Below are 21,022 nucleotides of genomic sequence, written 5' to 3'. Positions count from 1 at the left end.
CTTCTTTTTTAATTTTTTTTATTGGATTTCCAAATGTCAGACGAAGGACAAGAAGTTAAAGATAGAGTGAGAGACATGTAGTCAAGTAAACAATGTGTTGTACCAAGGTGGCTCGGTTTAAGCAATTAGCACCCTGTTGTCGTAGCCTATAGGAATGGGAATGGAAATTCGCACCTTTGATGTGGAGGCCATCATTTAATTGTTAACTTGTAAAAGGCCTACTACTCCCCCACTCATTCTTTAGGCATCCACTTTGGTTTCTTGTCTAGAAAATGAAAACACAGATTCATTTATTCATTCATTCGTTTAATTTGTAGATTAACCAACTAATAGAAACAAATTAATTAACTAATTGTTTTTAATCGATTTACAGCCCTAGTTAATATATGTTACTGGTATTATAATCCTTCATGTGCTTTATTGCACCTGGAGCCAATGGTCCCTGGTCTCTGTTCTTCTCCCCAGTCCTATAGTTGGACTCCAGTGAGCTCTCCTGATTATTTAGCAGACACACCCTCAGGCCTGGCTTCCTCTTTGCCTAACATTTAAGACAGGAGCTCTTACTGTTAAGAAACACAGGTGTGATGCCACAGGAAAAATAGTCAAAAATGTGTAATATAGTTGACATGCTAAATTAACTAAATTAATTCTCCCTCACATGATGTGTTAACATCCTGTAACTGTCTTGCTGTAAGGAAACCTTCCCATCTGTAAAAATTCCATTCCGACTAGTAAGCCTCGTCTTTTTGATCACAGCCTTCCTTTCTTTGAAAGTTTCCACTAGCCAGTCCCAGTGCCCCCAAAACTGCATAATACATCCAGTCATTATTCTCACACACCATTTGCTAGCATCTCTTTGGCAGGTATAGTATACTGGGTAACAAGTTGTTGCCCCCTATACCTGTGTAGTAGAATTGTAGTTACTTTAGTAACATGTTGTTACATAGTTATTAGGTAATTACATAGCATATGGAGTTGAGTGGTTTGTGTTATTACACTAGTGTAATAAGAAACAGTCCTTATTCCACATTACGTAGCAATTTAAAAGAAATTACCAATAAATGCATTATGTAACAGCATGTTAATACAATGTTGTTAGTGGAAGTACAGACTTACTGCACAGGTATGGGGGAAACATAATGTAAACTGTGACCATATACTGTATACTGTGACCTTACTGTCTCTGTTGTTGCCTCGTAGTGAGACAACAATTCTGACGGTTGACAGGATGTAGTTAGAAAATATGGCATCATGTCATAACTTCCCTGTGACTCACAGGAAACAGAGGCTGGTTTGATATGTTCTCTCACCCAATGTGGGTCTCTCTAATACATGTGGTCAACCTAGCTCTTCTCACTACCACACTGGTTGCAATTGTTAAAACCTTGGTCTCTCACCCACAAACTTGCCTTTTCTTTCACATAACACATTGTGCTGGTTATTGTTTTGCTCTTTTCATGTGGCCAATCATACTGATTCTTTGACATATTTTCCGTCATTCATACACACGCACATGCTGTGTTTTGGGTGTGTTTAAAACCCCACTAAGCCGTACAGTAAGGTAAAACTTGTAGTTTAGCTACATATGTTGCTGCTCATCTGGATGTAAACTGTTTAACCTTGCTCGCCCTGTGGTTGACCCATGGCTGGAAAATTGACTGGAGAGTGTGTCGATCAAACTGCCCATCCCTGGGCCTGATACTCCTATACTCCTGATGAGACTCCTGGTTCACTATTTAGTGGTTGTTGACTGAAAGATTATCTCACCTGGTATTTCTGTAACATGAAGGACCAACATTATCATACTAGAAGATCAGTATTGCAAATAAGTGAAGAGATGATAGATACAGTAGAATAACTGTTAATGTGTGTCTGTGTGTGTCTGCCTGTGAGTGTGTGTGTGTGTGTGTGTGTGTGTGTGTGTGTGTGTGTGTGTGTGTGTGTGTGTGTGTGTGTGTGTGTGTGTGTGTGCATGTGTGTGGAGACAGCCAGTGTAAATGATACAGATGAAGAGCTGAGATTTCCCTGGAACGTCACTAACTTTTAATTATTCAATATTTCCAATCTACCTTCGATTCAACTGGCAGGCAGATCCACAGCCTTGACACTCTCTGAACGAGGGCATAGCTATGCTGGCATTTCTCCTTTTGTCCTATCCCAAGGATTTGCTTGAATTTACTGTATTTGGTCCACTAATTGCCAATGAAGATGAGCTACAGTCTATGAAATGTAAATCTGCGACAAGAATGGTCTTCTCTGGGAAAAGGTGCTGTTTCTAGAAGAGGGGAATGTGAGTTAGAGACGTGACTGGCAAGGTTGGTGAGGAAAACATTTCACATCTTGCCACAGCCCTCAAGTCATGGCATGCTCCTCGTTACCTCATGTTGGAAGCCATAAACAGCATGGTCGGCCTGCTCTCTAAGTAGTGTGGGTCCATTGCATTATCTTTGTTAATCCCATCTGTTTTTATAGATCTACAGAAACAATTATGCCAGATACCAAGAAAGAATAGGGTGGGCTCAACAACTGTCTGATGTGTGTGGTGTGTTTTTGTATGTAGAGTAGATCAGTGGTGGCATAGCAAGTCCCTGTCGTATGCACCCTTTAGAGCCTGTGTGTGTGTGTGTGTGTGTGTGTGTGTGTGTGTGTGTGTGTGTGTGTGTGTGTGTGTGTGTGTGTGTGTGTGTGTGTGTGTGTGTGTGTGTGTGTGTGTGTGTGGTAGTATTAGTAAGTCAGTAGCAGTTTAGTCGAACAAGGCCGCTTTCACAGCTCTGTGTGAAATGTGTCCTGTCCGTGTGACACAGCCCTTGTGATTAGGGCAGGGCTCCATCCCAGGCTAATTCAGCATTAGCAATGACCCGTATGAGGTCTGACTGTTTACAGTAGCCGACAGGCAAAATCACTGCTCATAACTTACCTTTTTTACCATGACACATTGATTACAGTACACGTAGCACTGTGTGTTTGTTTTAGTATGTCCTGGACACAGCCTCAGTTAGGTATGGGTGTACGGCTGTGTCCGGTCAAAATGCTACTGCAACACTTTTCTTTCCACAAAAACAGGAAGGAGAGCACAGCAGTCCCAATGTTCCACCAACAATGGAAAGGTTTGGTTTGGAATGGACTCAGTTATAGTTACACGAACATCTATACATGTTTTTTTGAAAATATGAGTTCCCCCAAAATAGGTTAGTGTCTTGTTTTTCCATTACTCTGTGTTGTATTTTGTGATTGTTGTATTTTGTGTTGTTGTCATTTCCACCAATCATACCCAAGGCCTCTAGGGTGTCTCCACCATTACCAGGCGGTTTACTTTTAACCATGGGAATGATGATGAATGCTAAAGCAAAATCCTTCACCTGAGATGAGTTTCTCTCACCCTCCTTTAAAGAGATGTTCCACTTCTTTAACATGTCTTCCTTGGCCCTGACCTTGGGTGTAGTTGTTTAGCTGAGACAGTTTTTAATTATACGGTATATGTTGCTTCTTTATATACTGCATAGTCATATTTTGGGCCCAACATTGCCCCATTCATTCTGGAAATATGTCCAAAACACCTTGCAGACACTAATACACTTCTGCATTTTTGTTGTCATGGTAACAAAATACTCAAAGTCTTCAGAGGGGAATCTGTCATAATATTGAATGAATGGGGCCCGATAGCTCCCAAAATATGACTACTCAGTATCTAAGGAAACAAAATATGTAACTAAAAACTGTCTGGTTGGGATGCAAATTTCCACTAACTGACCCACATTAACCGGTTATGTATAAATTAGAATTACACAAGTTATAGTCGGCTGTTAACATATTAATGGTTGGCTAATCAACTGCAGCCAAAGTCAGGACCAAACCAGCAATACAAAAAAAAAGGTGGAACATCACTTTAAGTTTAAGTTTAAGTGACATCATCATTCTCTGAAAGTCGCTAAGTTTGCTTTTTGATTGTGCAATCTTTTTATTAAGTACACTTCTGTCTGTCTGTCTGTCTGTAGGGCAGTGATGAACACAGCAGATGGGAGTGACTCATACTTTAATCAACATTTATTGCTGTAGTCACAACAAAGACTGAAAAATCCCCATTATGATAACAAGACACTAGTATGATTGTTAAGTTAAGAGAATGAATGAATATGTGGGTTATCTTTTACATTTTAAGAACATACATTGTTGTTCTTACTTAGGAAAATTCATCACATTTAGTGAAAATAATGGTAGAAGATGGGTGTATTACAGGGGAGTGGAGGGTTTGTCAGAGACATGGTTTCACACTGTGTGCTGATGGCCATAGGTTATGAGTTCTCCTCATGTGGGTGTTCACATTTCATTGGTCTGCAGTATGTCACATTCTGTCTGTAAGTGTACCCAAGCAACAGATTTAACAACCAACCTTCTCTGGCCTACCTACCTATCTACCTACCTACCTGTTGACCACCTAAAATGAGACTCACACACACATCCCTACACTCACACATTTGATCAGTTTACTGAGAGGAATAGGAGTGGCAGGGTTTACTCTGACTAATGATGAGACTTAGTCTGGTCCTGTTTAACCTGAGGGTCTGTTATGGTAACAGTCTGGTTCTGGTGGGGGTCTGTGGCCTGCAGACCTCCACAATGGTGTTAAAAGGTACAAGAGTCTGTGATGGGCCTGAGCAGAACTGTTTATTGGGCTGTGTCAGGACTGTGGGGGAGTCGAATGACTGTGTCCACTCTGTGCACGTGTGTATCTGAGACAGACTCATCACTCTCATCACCAACCCCAATCTCTCATCCACAACCCCAATCTTATAGACAAGGCCTTTGGAATTTACCACATATAAACAAAGATAAACACTAACTCCAAGACATTCTCACATAAAAGCACACTTACACTACACTCACAAACAAACAGATAGACCAACGTACACCAGGTTTGTTTGAAACGTTTTGGGCAAAATTCTTCAATACAGATGCGCTTGATTTAGCTTTCTTGGCACAATGGAACCAATGGAATGTATTTGAAAGTGCAAACTCTGCCCGCCCACTGCAAAAGTGCAAACTCTGGCCGCATCATAAGTATGTGAAAGTATTTAAAATACTGTTAAATCCAGGTACACTGAAATTCTGGCTGTTGCTTTCAGCCCTTTGGCCCTGTTCTTCCCTGTATGAATGTTTGACAGAGTTCCAACTGCGTCTAGATGGAAATAAGGCCAAGGCATTTGTGTTGTCTCTAATTAAGGGCTGAGATGTATGTGGTGGAGTGTTTGTAAACCTTACTCAGACTTAAAAGCACTTAAACTGCAGCCTTCTGGGAAGTCCCATTGCTGTCTGGCTGTTGTGCTTTGTGGAAATTAAATATAGACTGAGGAAATGCTAGTCAGCTCAACATTTTTCTGTGAAAAGGAAAGAGAGAGCTACATATTTAGATTAGATTATACCCATAAATACTAATCGTTTTAAGGGATGCGTTCCAAATGTATGTCTTTGTCCTTACTGTAAATGAACCATGCTGGAGTCAATGAGTTATAGTGAAAATCCCATTTCCCTCTTGACACAACACAAAACAACTACTCACATGAATGATGAAACAAAATGAATGATGAAAGACCTAATCAATTTACATTAGCAGGTTTCAGTCAGATATACTGTATATCTCCATCTGCAGGTCATTGACACCTGTAGGACCCATGTGATCTGCCATCCATTAATAACACAGGATGGCACAAATCTACTAGAAACCATCAAAGCTAGTTGACAATGAGATTTCATTAGTTAGTGTTAGATGACTATTTGGTGCAAATGGACCCCAAGAAAGCATCTGTTGATCTTTGATATTGGCAACATTTAACATCATAGAAATAAATACAGTGCTGCTTGAAAGTATGTGAACCCGTTGCGCAATTATAGATTTTTTTAGTTTTTAACCATGAAATCTTTATTTAATCAGAACCAGTCTTTTTTTTTTATTTTTTTTTTTATTTATATTTACCAATTCCATATGTTGGTTTAGAGGAAATCATGCATGTAGTAGAAAAACGAAATTATAAAGGAATTAGTGTAGGTGCAAAAATAAGTGAACCCCAAGTTGCATTGGTTAAATCAAGTAGGTAAGTAGAATCAGGTGGGTAAATAATTGGGTACTAAATGAACCAATCAAAGGAGAGATCTTTAGGAAAGAGTTTGGGTGGGACTCTGATAAATAGAATAGAGATAAGAAACCTGGTCAGTTTTGTGTTACCTATACAGGTGAATGCAAAACACACCATGCAGAGAGGAAAGGAGATCTCAGAGAACACCAAAAAGAAGGTAATGAGAGCACATCAGTCTGGGGAAGGCTATAAAATCATCTCAATAACATTTGAGCTCCATCAGTCCACTGTGAGGCAAATAATTTACAAATGGAAAGCATTTAACATGACAGCAATTTGGCCTAGAAGTGCATGCCCTTCCAAAATATCCCCAAAAGCCACAAGAAAAATAATAAATCAGGTAAAAGCCAACCCAAACATAACATGTAGAGATTTGCAGACCTCCCTTGCTGCATCTCAGGTAACTGCATGTTTCAACAATAAGAAGAACACTGAGTCGAAATGGCATTCATGGGAGGGTTGCTAGAAAGAAGCCTCTGCTGTCAAAAAAGAACCAAACTGCCCGTCTTAACTTTGTCCGTTCTCTGGACAGATGAGTCCAAAATGTACCTTTTTGGTCACAATCAAAACCACTAAGTTTGGCGAAAACCCAACACTGCCTACCACCAAAAGAACCTTATCCAAACAGTCAAGCATGGTGGTGGAAATATCAAGATCTGGGGCTGCTTTTCCTCCTCTGAACCTGGATGACTCCATATTAAAGCCCTAACCCTAACCATGAATTCTGAGGTATACCAGGAGATTCTTGAACAGAATGGCAATCAGTCAAGGAGCTAAAGCTGGGCTGAAAATGGGTCTTCCAACAAGACAACGACCCAAATTCAAGCAAATCTACCAAAGAATGGCTCATGAGAAAGAAGATTTGTGTTTTGGATTGGCCAAGTCAAAGTTCTGACCTAAATCCAATCGAGATGCTGTGGCAGGACCTGAAGCAGGCAAAAAAACAAGTGAACTTCACTTTGGACAATGTAGGTATGTTGGGAAACAGTGGTTATGTTTATGGCCTGTTTTTACCTGTAATGATGGACCTGGCCAGTGCTCTCAGTATCTGCTCTGGGGAGAGCCGTTTCATCTGACTCAGAGAAAGGTGAAATGAGAAGTAAGAAAAGTCTGGAGGAGTCTACCTCTCTACTTTCTCTGACTCACTCTCACACACACATGCCCGCACGCCCACACGCATGCACACTCACACACACAACTCACACCCACACAGCTTACCAGAGCCTGTGTAAACACGGCTGTCCTCAGACTGAACTCCGACACAATCTCCACTGTTCATGCTGTCTGTCCCTGTCTGTCAACATAATTGAATTGAGATGAGTGAGAGGAGGTTTAATGTTGAATTTTGAAGATGTAGCTCCTTATTAATCATAAACTTATTAAACATATTGCATGAGCACACAAATGTGTGTGTCTATGTGTGTGTGTCTATGTGTGTGTGTCTGTGTGTGTGTCTGTGTGTGTGTCTGTGTGTGTGTCTGTGTGTGTGTGTGTGTGTGTGTGTCTGATGCCAAGCAGCGGCATCCAAACACATTATTTCAGAGTTACAGTCAGCCTTGGGACTGGGAGACTGGCTTCGTTGTTCTGACTCCAGTAAAACACGGGATGGGAGGGCTGCGGTCATTAAATGGGAATTTGACTTCCCGCTGATGCCGCTGGCTAACCGGTAACCAGATAACAGGCAGTCTCGCTGGCCCGCCATCACAGACACAAGTGCTAAAATGCTTTTTAATGAGGCAGCAGGGAGGTCAACACCTGTTGCGGTCACACAGAGGCACTTTTAGATGTGCTGATCCAGCTGATCAGTGGCTAGAGAAAACCCCCACCATAGCCAAGCTCCAAGCTGATGGTGGAGACAGCTTTCTTCACTACCACTGGGGTCATAGTTAAGAGGAGGGGGGTGCTGAAAATTCAGTCTATAGTTTTTGGCCCACCCCCTACAACTGTCCTTTGTATATCTGCTGCTGAAGATCAATAAAGTACTACACTACTCTTGTGCAGTCAGACTAACTGACCATGGACCAGTGGTCAAACCTCTACCAGCTAAAAGGATATGGCAGAGTGTGGTGTGTGTGTGTGTGTGTGTGTGTGTGTGTGTGTGTGTGTGTGTGTGTGTGTGTACGCACGCGCATCTTTTTTGGGGAGATTGATAAAGTGAATTGAGTTAAATTTAATTGAGATGGAGGTCTTTCGAGCTTAATGGGACTTTATGGATATAAAGTTCATACAAAGCTGTGAATATTAGGGGATATACCGCATGGTGCGGCTGAGTGTGTATGTTTAGAATATGTATGTGTGTGTGTGTGTGTGTGTGTGTGTGTGTGCGTGTGTGTCTAGCGCAACAGGAGTAACAGTACTAACCTGGTCCATGCCATGTCTGAACAGAGATCCAGAGTCGGAGACAGGAGCGAATTCCCAAGGTCAAAGGTCCCCCCCATGATCCTCTCTTAGTGAGAAGAGGGATGAGCATGCCAATGGCTATTCGGCATCCATCTTATTGCACCCTGAACTTGACTATCATGAATTCCCTTAGAGGTGCATTCCTTGACTTGATGTTAAAAAGGTTTAGAGGTTAAGGAAAACATGTTGCACCTAATTTTGTCCTATGTTTTAATATACTGTAGTTCTGATGGCATTGGGAATACTGGCACTGTTACTTGTAGTGCAGTACATCCAGTCGAATGCTTACTCAGCATTCTTGATTCTTAAACCTGACATGGGCAAGTCTGTTAGAAAATGTAGTTATTCCTCTAAACTTCAAAAGCAACAGCGGTTTATTTCCTTTTGAACTTCTTCTCTTCATAACTGTAACTAGGCCATATCACAAACCCCTCAGAAATAACAGCTGAGTGTGAGCTCCAATCTTTAATAACACACCCTATGTAGTGTGAGTCTAACTGGAAGCATTCCTCACAAACGTGCCCTGACAAGTTTCACCTTTTAGACTTTTAATTCCCCCCCCCCCTGTAATGGGATTACAAAGAGCCTCTCATAATGATCTAACCTTGTTCTCTCTCTCTCTCTCTCTCTCTCTCTCTGTGCCAGGGAAGAAGAGGGTAAAGGAGGAAGAGACTCACATAAGGAGAGAAAGGGAAGGGGGGAGGATAGAGAGAGAGAGCTCTAAGGTGTTTAAGAGGAGTCTGCGGGCTCAGAGCTAGCTGGCCGTATCAAAACACCTGCTTACTTTTACGACGGGGGCTCCACATTCTGTTCTTCACGCTGAATGCTATTTTTGTTATGGGCCATTTTATGGAAAATTGCTTCATGGTGCCGTCTACATCTGAGATCTGACTGGGCTTGAATTGAGATGGTGCAATATTATCACCAGAGCTGGGTTCAGAGGCTCAGCAGTCTATTACTGTCAGAGAGAGGGAGAGGGGGGGGGGCAGAGAGAGTGAGAGAGAGGGAAGGAGAGGGGGGGGGGTAATGGGAGAAAAAAGGTCTGTTGTGGTTGCTTGGTTGTGTTATCATCTCGGGCCACATGGCACCAGCCTTTGCTGCCTGTGTTGATTTGATTGAGTAGACTCCCATTGATAGGTCCAAAGTGGTGGGTGGTGTTCACTTTACCCTACATTATGCTATTATGTGTAGCATAGTATTCTCCCCCTGAGCACAGCATGGCCATACAGATGGTTCAATAAAGGCAGACCTGGACATTTTTAATTTCCACATTTAAGGCTTTATAAAGCCCTCATAAACCCCTCATCTCTTATATTTTACCCAAGAGGACAGCTCAAGATCCCTATAACTCGATCACACCCCCCCATACACACTCTCTCTTAGCACACACACACACACACACACACACACACACACACACACACACACACACACTAATTCTAAATGGTCCTTGAGATATTTTCATTCCTGTGGCAGGGTGCCTTTTAGGGAGAGATTGTCAGAAACAATCCTCTCCACTTTGTCTCCACGTGTTCGGTTTTGTCTGCTTGCGTCTCTTTAGGCCTGTTATTGTCCCACACATGACCACACATAAATGCGTTGTATACTTTTTAAACGACTTCTCCCAAGGAGTTGTTATGATCTCTCTCGCTCTCTCTCTCTCTCTCTCTCTCTCTCTCTCTCTCTCTGAAATGCTAACAATAACTGGCTGCATGTTAGTTGTACTAGCATGCAGAGAGAGGTAGTTTGAGAGTGAGACTGAAGTTAATGAACTCCGTCTCTGGAAAGGAATTCTGCTGTTGGAAACAAGGAAATGGGAGAAGAGAGGTCACCCAGTGGGGCTAGGCTAGTTGTGGAAAAATAGAGAATGACAGGAGTTTTCTTTTTGCTTCCAGAGTTTCAGTTCTTCCGCCTATTATTTTCCAATTCCTCCCAGGAAGATTTTTGTTTAATGTCTTTCACAACTGTGGGAAGCGCCGCAGTGTTTGCGTGTGCGTGTGTGTGTGTGTGTGTGTGTGTGTGTGTGTGTACGTGTGTACGTGTGTACGTGTGTACGTGTTTGTTTGACGGGAGAAGGAGGGACGGTGGTTGTCTTTGGCTTTATACTAAGTCCCATGTTGGGTTTGCCGGACAGGGATGTGGTCAGCCAGGACTCTGTCTCTGTCTATCTGTCTCTCTTTCTCTTGCTCTCTCTCATCTATCTGAAAGCAGAGGGTAATGCTGTCAGTAGAGAGGAGAAGATTATGTTGGAAGATATTATATACAGAGACCTGGCCTTGCAGTGTTCATTATTGTATCGAAGAGGCATCCTTACTGTTAAGCACGTGAAACCTGTAAAGGCCGGACTGCCCGTTTATTTTTACTGTCACATACAGCCCCTCACATTAACTGATTGCCCTCTGTCCACATGGAAATGGTGTCATATTTAAACACACAGTTGATGACTTAATGGCTTCCATGAGCCATTGTTCCTTTGGCTGAAGCTGACATCATGGAACACTGATGCCTAGGATGGCTATGGAAAATTTCTCCCTACATTTCCCTTTAAATGACACCCTTTCTCTTATGCTGCACACAGTCCAGGAGCATATCAGGGTCAGAAGAATGAACGAGGGGTTTTAATACACACTGATAATTAGGGCCCAATTAGGGTGTTTTCTAGAATGAGATTTCCTCATTAGGATACCTCTTAAGCGTACACTTGAATAAGGGGGTGACATGTATTTATGCTATTGTCAGTATGAGTGGCCATGATAGATTGCCTTGTAAGGGTACTTATATAGACTGGGATCGCCTTGTCAGCTGAGTCAAGTCAAGTACAGCAGCTGTATCTGAATGCAGGACACCCCTGCAATGTAGAATTGAATAAGAGAGATAAGGTGACATTGTGTTGCTGCCTGTGTTGCGGCCTGGTACTGATGAAGAATGTGGTGGATCCGGCACCCCTAGGCGCTGGGCTTGAGTGGAGTAGGCCTGGTTCTCTCTCTCTCTCTCCTGCTGTGCACCAATGGGAACACACAACATGTTCTAGGGACGACAGGTTCAGGATCGGACTTGGGTCAGATCCATTACAGTAGGTCACACTTTGTGATACTTGAGCTGCGCTTGGTTAAGTTTGCCTGGTCCAATGGAACCAATGGAATAGTGCAGTCCCCAAGTGCAAACACCAAGATTAATCCAGCATAGTAGAAGTCCGTTTGAGACAGCTCCAGTGAAAGGGCTCTGTGTGACTCATTCTAACCAGGTCTCAGAGTCAAGGATCCATAGAAGGGATCTGAATCCATTCAGATCTACAGTCAGTCTAAGACAGGAGATCAATCTTGAACAATAGCCTACATGGTTTTGGAGAGATCCAACCTTGGGAAGATACCTACACTTAAAATATATACTCACTGAGCACTTTATTAGCTACACCTGTACACCTTCTCATGGTGGAGGTGGTGTAATGGTGTGGGGAATGTTTTCTTGGCACACTTTGGGCCCGTTAATACCAATCAATCATTGAGTATTGTTGCTGACCATGTGCATCCCTTCATGGCCACAATTTACCCATCTTCTAATGGCTACTTCCAGCATGATAATGCACCAAGTCACAAAGCAAAAGTTGTCTCAAACTGGTTTCATGAACATGACAATGAGTTCAGTGTTCTTCAGTGGCCTTCCCAGTCACCGGATCTGAATCCAATAGAACACCTTGATGAGGTAGAACAGGGGATTCACAGCTTGAAAGTGCACCTAAAAAATCTGCAGGAATTGCGTGATGCAATCATGTCATCATGGACCAGAATCTCGAAGAAATGTTTCCAACATCTTGTGGAATCAATGCCACGAAGAATTGAGGCTCTTTTGAGAGCAAACGGAGGCCCTACCCAGTATTATTATAGTGTTCCTAATAAAGTGTTCAGTGAGTGTATATAGCAATGTGTCTGTATTCCAGTTACAATGCTGTCCAATTATAGTGCAGAGTTCTTCTATCTTCTTCAGCACTTATAGCTACTGTGTTGCCAAGGACGGTTAAAAAGTTACCAGTTTAGAGTTTCCAAGATTCTTTGCTTGACAGAACTAAACCCTGCTGTTTTAGAGCCTCCAAGACGCTTCCATGTTCCACTATCCCCCTTCCCACTACCCTTTACCCACTTGGCCTGTCCCAGTGGGCTTCCTCCCCTCATTCCCTTCCTCCCCTCCCCCTCTCTCTCTCGCAACCACCCTCCCTATTCCTCTCTGACCCGTGTTGGACTGGTCTATGTTCACATACCTGTAGAGTGAGGTCAGCCTGAGAACCAGCTGTGCAGTGTGTGTGTGTGTGTGTGTGTGTGTGTGTGTGTGTGTGTGTGTGTGTGTGTGTGTGTGTGTGTGTGTGTGTGTGTGTGTGTGTGTGTGTGTGTGTGTGTGTGTGTGTGTGTGTGTGTGTGTGTGTGTGTAGCTTTGCTTTCACTGGGCTGGGCACACACACTCAGAGACCTGACTGAGCGATATGCTGTTGGCCCCGCTTCCTTCTGTTTTTCCTGTTTCTCATCTCCCTCCCTCTCCAACCAAAAGTTATTTGTCACTTTTAATTGCCTTTGATGCTGCTGCCATGAAACGTCTTGGCCGGGCTATGTGCAGTGTTTCTGTGGTGGGTGGTTGTACTGCACACATGTGAGCTTAGTGTGCAGCTGCAACATGCACATATCATGTAGCAAACACATCAGTACGCCTCTCTTTTGACAATGTATGCTTTTCAGTGCACCTTTTTGTTTATGTGCCTTTTGGTCTTTTTTCCTGTTTCAGTGTATTGTGTGGTGATACAGTCATGGGCCACATGTTATATGTCAAATACTTAAACTGTGCTTGATTGAGTTCGGTACAATGGAAATATATAAAAACAAAAGTCCAAACTCTCAGAGCTCTTGAAAAAGTGAATGGATGAAAAAGAATCCATGTAAATAAGGAAAAAAAGCAAACATATTTGAATCACAATTAAATCCTATAAGGCAACTCAGGTGAAACTATGTTGAGCATATAAAAAAAACCCAAAAAAACAAGCACACCTCAAACAAGCTTTCTTTCAAGTATTTGACAGACAGTATGTGTTTGAGCCAGGTCTGCGGACAGTTGAGGAGTTGTAGTTCAGTCAGGGAGACCAGGGCGAGGTCTCTAGGCTGATGCCCATCTGATAGCCTGCCACTTGAAATCACTGCCAGGGGTAGGAAAGCTGCAGCTGGGTGGAGAGATCATATCATCGCCCCTGCCTCTTGTTATCTGTCAAAAGACTACACTGTTGAACAGCGTCTTTTTCTGTCTGTATCATAGACATTTAGGGCTGTTTCCTGGTGGAATGGTTGACTAGACTAAAGTACTTGCGACTGTGTTAGCTTGGGAAAGTTTGACAACTAAGCCAGATGGATTGTCTGAGTGAGAGGGAGAACAGTGTAATACATTGTAATTGGATTTGAAGACAAGATTATATGAAATGGTTTGAACATATGATTTTCGTGTGAACAACTGAACTCTTGACCAACCTTGTGACCTTGTATCTCATTTACATTTGAATAATACTGTACCTGTGTTTGCAAGCCAAAGGCAAGACGAATGTTGATCAAAGCTCCTCTCTCACACTCCCAAGTGTTATCTGGATCACTGTCACAGAAGAATGGGCACGCCTGGCCAACATCCTGCTGTGAATGAACTCATTCATTAACTATTTTTCTCAGGGAAGGTTCGATTATGACATTTTAATGTTTCATAAAGGTGTGTGATCATATCTGATCTCATTTTTATGTGTATCTTACTAGTAGTATTTTGATATTATTTTCATTATTGTTGCGTGATGTTTCTTTCCAGTGTTCTACGATCTTTGATAATGCTCCACAGGATTATAGCTAAAAGGCTGGTCAGTTTATTATGCAGAGCGCTTGTGAATGCAAATGGAATCGTACCATTATCTCAGGACCCAAAAGATCCTCCCTTATGATTTGAATTCTATTGTTTAGTTTATTACTTGCCAGACGGTCTCCCCCATTTGATATGGTCTTTGTTTCTCTGTAGAATTCCATTTGGTTTTGGGATGGTATAAATTGTGTTTAGAACTCTAGTTCAAGAAGTCTGCTTATCCGATCTCCAACATGATGTTAGCACGTATTGTCAGATAACAACAATTTTATTCTTTAACTGACCTCACTTCACCTTGTCCAGACAGGACTTATGTATATGTAACCATTTGTAATCCGTCCGTCCGTTTTAACATTTGAAAAAGTTGAAATGAGTTGAACTTTTGTTGGATGAATGGATGCACAGTCTAGTACGTTTCATTAGATCTCATTAATCTCTTTCTGCACAGGGCCTAACTGATTAGACGAGCCACTGCTTTGCCACGTGTTCTCGTACCCCCTACACTACACAACACTGAAAGCTGTAATTTGCCAGGAGGGTGGAAAGTATTGTGAGCCATTAGCTCTGATATTAGACAGATCCAATGTGAGCATATTGCTCATGACCTGTGGTAATTACACACATTGGAAACAGCTGTTGGTATGATTTGGCCTTGGCACCAGACACTGAATCAGAGCGATGAATCCGCACTGATCTAAAGCTGATGTGATAACCATCGAGCCGCTATAGGTCCACAGAGTGGTTAAGAGGCTTTTAAATCACTAGGCCTCTACAGCCGATTTCAGAAATTATATAAACAAGTGTCTCTAGCATTAGTCTTAAGTGAACAGAAAAACAATAATCAGAACTGTCCTCTCCCAACAACCTTTTGGCTAACATAGACGGCAATTGAGTGTCTGGTCCACCAAAAAATGAGACCCACCTAAGAGTGAGAAAAGTTCAGCTCCTTTTGATCAGTGTTCTTCCATTGTAGGTTACATTCACTGGGCTTAAAGGGATTACTATCAAGAGGCCTTTCTGTAGGCTTAACATAACGTAAACTAAGCTAAGGTTTAGGAAAAAACTGGAGCCCTAGAAAGATTGGCAGTCCCTCCCTGCTTGTGACTCTGAGTGGTCACAGATAAGGAGTCCACTTCTCCTCCCACAGTCAACACAGTAGCTATAAAATAAAGACTGTCTGGACGAGAAATGTAGTAACTCGCAGTCTATGAGTTGGACTGGGTGTAGTACTGTATGAAGTGCTGTTTACTGTGTATTGTCCATGTAGGAGTGGGACAGTTATATGTCTATATACATTTCTGTTGGTCTTGGAGTTTGACATGTTTAGGTCAATGACGGTTAGGCCTTGTTGTGATGTGGTTTGGTATAGTATACAGTATAATATTCTATGGTATGCAGAACCTCTTGAAACACATTCACTACAGTATAGTATTGAAAACCGTATTTGCTCACCAAAAGAGGAATTATATTGAAATTATAAATCAGCTTAAGGAGGTGAAGTGTGTTCACAGTTAAGGACACACAGGAATCCTTTTGTATACGCTTCCCAGACACAGCTTCTTGACTGTGAGCAATAAACATTGGCATATTTATAAAAGACAAATTGGAGCTAAAAACTTAATTCATTTGGATGTGTGCTGAGTATGAATGGCAGCTCTAAATGTCCCAGTCAGTGGGGGCAGACTGGATCCAGACCAGAGGCAGTTGTACAGTACCATAGCATACATTACATTAAAACACCCTGGGCATAAGAGACCAGCTTTTCACCGCGTCTGCACACCACACACACACACACACACACACACACACCCAGAGTGTGTTCCGTAGAGGTGCGTCACAGCCTCAACTCTGCGGCACGGTGTTGGTTTTTCCAATCCCGAATTACCATAATTTCCTGAATACATCTGATACATAGTTTGAGAGTCTATGGGCTCTGCTGTGTTGAGTTGTTTACATTTGTATAATTGGTGTAAGCACAGTGTAACAAGACACACATACTGCACACACACACACGCGCACACACACGTTGAAGAAGAATGTCCAAGGCCGTTGTTGTGTTCTTAGCCCAGGTTTGCTGACCTACTCCACTTTCCCAGCTGGAGGTATGTAGCTAGCTAGCTGTTCAGGCAGGGGAATGGAAACACTTGAGTTAGGGCTGGGCAATATGGCCTGAAATTCATATCTCAATGTTTTCAGACTTTTGGGTGATACACAATAAACATCTCGATATTTCTTCTTTCTTTTTTTTTAGGCTTAACATGAAGTTCAAATACAGTTCTACACTTATTCAAAGAAACAGTCTGAATTTACAATGTATAAGTAATTTCTGTCTGTTTGTTTTGATAGAACACACCAGGAGTTTTTGCCTGAAATGAGGTCAATTATACAATTACAGTTTATTTCTATAATATTGTTTTGAATTTTGCCCTAACGTCGATAGTTGAAGAAACTCACATTTTCTATAAAAGTAAATAAAGTTAAATGTATGTCAGCTGTGCCTAGGTCTTTATTACTAACAGAAACCAAACAAAATAGTGACAGCGGCAAAAAGACAACACATCCTTTTGAAATCATTAAATCGTTTTAGCCAGATTTCTCTGTGCACAGATCTGCTTTTCTCCTCTGTTCTCCAGTTTTCTCCTTTGAACAGCAGTCAAACTACGTTCCTCTGAGCTCCTCACTATACCGCCCAGTCCTAACTTGAGTAATACTAGAGAGGAGCTAAACATGAGGGTGGCCAGTCAGAGAGACAGTATAGTAGGGGTGGAAGAAAGAAGGATGTCCCTGGAAAACGCTGGATAAACTCCTCCTGCTTGAACTTTTCTTCTTCGCTTCAGTTGAGTCACAACACATTTTTTGAATGAGAAAGAGAGGGAGGGAGAGAGAGAGAGAGAGAGACAGTCTGTGTTTGTTGTGTGTGTGTGTGTGAGTGTGTGTATGTGTGTGTGTGAGTGTATGTGCATGCATACTGACACATAGAGACACCCCTGTACCCCCCTGCTTTAGTCCTATGTTAATCACCTGGTTATGGGACACAAGGCTGATGACGTAACCTCTCTGCTCCATAACACAGCTGATTGTAGACAGAAACTAAGCCTTCTGGTCTTTGACCATAAACCTCCCACTGCACCATTCTGTGGTCCCTCAGTGTTGAAAAGATTAACTTTAATCACTCTCTGAGGTCGACCTCACCCCTGTCTGGGCGGAGTCCCAACGACCTAGTAGACGAGTCATAACTTTATCACTGAGAACACAAAGCTTCATCATCCTATCTAAGAGCAGAGGCAGTAAAAAGACTTGACATCTCTAAGTACTTGTTATCAAAAACTAGGGTTCACACTCTAAAAGTAGTTCAAACAGCTTACCTCATTTCAAAATATCGTTTTAACAATTTTCACGCAACAAAAATAATTTGCTGCAGGGGAATGTACACAGACGTTGGGACAGTGGTGCCTTTCTCAGTATGCTGTGTTCTTTCAGTTTTTCACATATGCTCATGTCACACCCCCATGACATCATATGAGCCAGGGGTAACCATGGGAATATATACATTAAAAGTCTAAACAGTGGGTCACCCCAGGCAGTACTGTGACAGACTGACAGCCAAGCTGAGCCATCTACCAGATCCCTTGACAGTTTTTCGGCAACTGTGAGTCTTTTAAAAATGTTACGCAGAGTCGGTCATACGACAATCCTTATGTAGCTGGCGTTATATGGGAAGATATATTTTTTCTTTCGAATCCACATGAAAGAGGCAAACAGAGCTGTTAAAGTTGCACACCAGTGGGGGAGTCAATTTTCCATCACAATTAACTTAGTAAAGGGACAGAGTGGGTCTGTGAAACTACAGAACAGTATGTGACTAGCGCATGCAAGCTAGCTATTCACTCTCCCTTATAGGACAAAGCCTGTCTTTGTTCCACTGTTGGAGGTTATGTTAATTATAGATCTATAGCAGACTGACTAGCGAGCTAGACTGAGGGACTGGATACAATCCTGGCTGGGACTGGATCCAGTCATGGTCCTCTGTACTGCATCTGGTAGGGCAATGTGACTTGACTTATCATTGTGGGTGTGGTGGATGGCCCCAACATTTTTTGTCCTCGGCCCAATAATAGGTTGAGCCGGCACTGGATGTGCAGATAAAAGTAACAGTTAAAGTAAAAAACTGTTCAGTTTAATTTGTAGGCCCTATGTTCCATGTATTATTTTCTGAAGTATATACTCCCTCACAGGGAGAATGGGAATTCATTGGTGAGAGAACCTATGCATACACCAATCTTGTGCTTTCCAATCCATGTAGTGGCAGAATAAATCTACTATGGAATCAATTACTCCCTCTCCAGCCCCTGTGACACCATTCACACCTCCCCTCCATTCCCCTCCTCCTGCAGCCCCACCATTTCCTCACTTCACAACTCAGCGCCCCCCATCATTCTGCCCCCCGACACCACTGCCACAGCAAACGACCCCCCCCCCCCCACCCCCCACTCCAGTGTCTTCATCAGTACGGATGCAAGTGGACTCCTCCATTGTTTCCTGGATTACGAACTACCTGACCAACAGGCTACAGTTTGTACGGCTGCAGGGATGTGTGTCGGACTAGGTGATGAGCCCCCCAGGGATGTGCAGTGTCCTGTGTGTGCAGGACTCTGCTGAACATGTTCTACCAGTCAGTGATGGCCAGCACAGTGTTGTACGCGGTGGTATGCTGGGGGGGCAGCATCAAGGAAGGTGACACCAAGAGCTTGAGCAAGCTTATTAGGAAAGCTGGTTCTGTCCCTGGTGTCACCATGGACACTGTGGAGGAGGTGGCCTATAGGAGGATGAGGACCAAACTCCTGGCCATCATGGACAATCCCTCCCATCCCCTACATGACACTGTGGCAGAGCAGAGAAGCTCCTTCAGCTACACATTATTACAACCACATTGCACTAAGGAGCACTATAGGAGATCTTTTCTGCCTGCCGCAATAAGACTTTACAACTCCTCCTCTGGCTGGCTCGATCGGGGTGATCAGAGTCAGGCTGCGGGATGTTTAATCATACTGGACTGTTCTTACTGTATCTAATGTTTCAGATGTCTATTTTATTTTATTAATTTATTGTCACTTTATTTTGTTGTTGTTATTTACGATGTGAGCTGCTGTAACACCTTAATTCCCCCTTGGGGATCAATAAAGTACCTATCTATCTACCTATCTATCTATCTGTCTATGAAGGTGTGTTAAACCTGGTAAGTCTTGAGTTGCTGATGATTTTTTCATCCATGTATGTTATATGTTATTTGACCATTTTGTGTGTGTGTGTGTGTGTGTGTGTGTGTGTGTGTGTGTGTGTGTGTGTGTGTGTGTGTCCACAGCCTTGAAGGAAGAAGGCGCAACTCTTGCTCTAAGTAAAAAAATCTAGAATTATATTACTTCATGAAGTGCTCTCCCTGTGTCCACAGCCTGCCTGTTTCGCTACAATGTCCTGTCCCTGGTCTACTTGCTGTACCTGCTACTGCTGCCATGGTTCCTATGGCCTAACAAACACACACTAAGAGGTAAGAGGACATGCCACTCCACCCCTTCATTATTTTTTTTTAAACACAGACCCTCCAAAAATCAGCATTTTGATAGATTTCTTCTGCATTCTAATTAAACAAACTGACATTTAGCAAGCTATTGTAAATTAGTGAGACACGTTTTTCGCAGCGGTTCTTGGCAATTCGCACGTCACGGTTGCCTTCAGAAACATATTCTTTCTCAATATCACAGTTTCCTCCAGTAAAATGAGTGTCACACACATCATAATATTGGTTTTGATAAAACACTGTGATTATCCTCTCCAACAGTGGCCTTTGTAAAATGTATTTGGGAGATACCAATCAGAGGGGAGGGTCTGCCTCAGACAGGCAGAGCCTATTTAAATATAAAAAGTTGGAGCTGAACGGTTATGATGGTTAATACGATTATTTGCAGTCAACATTTCAATTGTTTATCCCAAGAGCAAATTAATTAAGAGCAAATACACTATGTTCATTTTAGCATAACATGATTGCAAATTGTGTGTTTTAAGACTAATAAAATAAAAAAATAACAAAATCAAGTTATTTTTTATAATCCCAATAGGACATAGGTGTGATTTGATGGTCATTTTTTTGAAGGTAAGCACTATTTTAAGGTGACTTACTATATAAAGGACTGGGTCAATTTGACCCAGAACATAAAGCGTTATCGAACATGGAGGGTTCATCTCCTAATTCTTGCAGGATTTGATAGTGCAGTATTTTGCTCTTTCAGTATTCCCTCTAGCAATATAAAGTAGAGATTTCACAGTGCTTTCTAGTAGTATGTGAATAATGTGATAATCTTCTCCAGACTTGATCGAGACTCAACAGATGTTGTTTTTCTGAGCTCTGTAACGAAGAATTCTGTTCACACAAAATCAATGATGTCATTATCTCTCGGGCCCAGATTCAATCAATTGAGGTTTTCAGGATAACAAAAAAATACAATGCTTCCTGTGCCACAAACATGTTCAATTTCAAAGGTACTTAACATTTCACACTCTAGACATTGTTTTGCTCAGGTGTATGTTACAGGAAGAGGGTATACAGAGTTAACATGAGAAAGATC

The 21,022-nt window shown here is 42.2% G+C and overlaps 1 protein-coding gene across 1 annotated transcript in view; it reads left to right on the top strand.

The window, feature by feature from the left end:
- piezo1 (piezo type mechanosensitive ion channel component 1 (Er blood group)) overlaps positions 1-21,022 on the top strand; it is a 64,950-nt gene that overhangs the window by 1,266 nt on the left and 42,662 nt on the right. The window contains exon 3 of the mRNA XM_083697429.1: positions 19,852-19,947. Within this exon, the coding sequence (XP_083553555.1) occupies positions 19,852-19,947 (96 nt within the window). The remainder of the gene's footprint in view (positions 1-19,851; positions 19,948-21,022) is intronic.

Source organism: Argentina silus (genome assembly GCF_951799395.1).
Source record: "Argentina silus genome assembly, chromosome: 2".
NCBI classification, from domain to species: domain Eukaryota; kingdom Metazoa; phylum Chordata; class Actinopteri; order Argentiniformes; family Argentinidae; genus Argentina; species Argentina silus.
The sequence above is the reverse complement of the archived record's forward strand: the minus strand, read 5'-3'. Positions and strand labels throughout refer to the sequence as shown.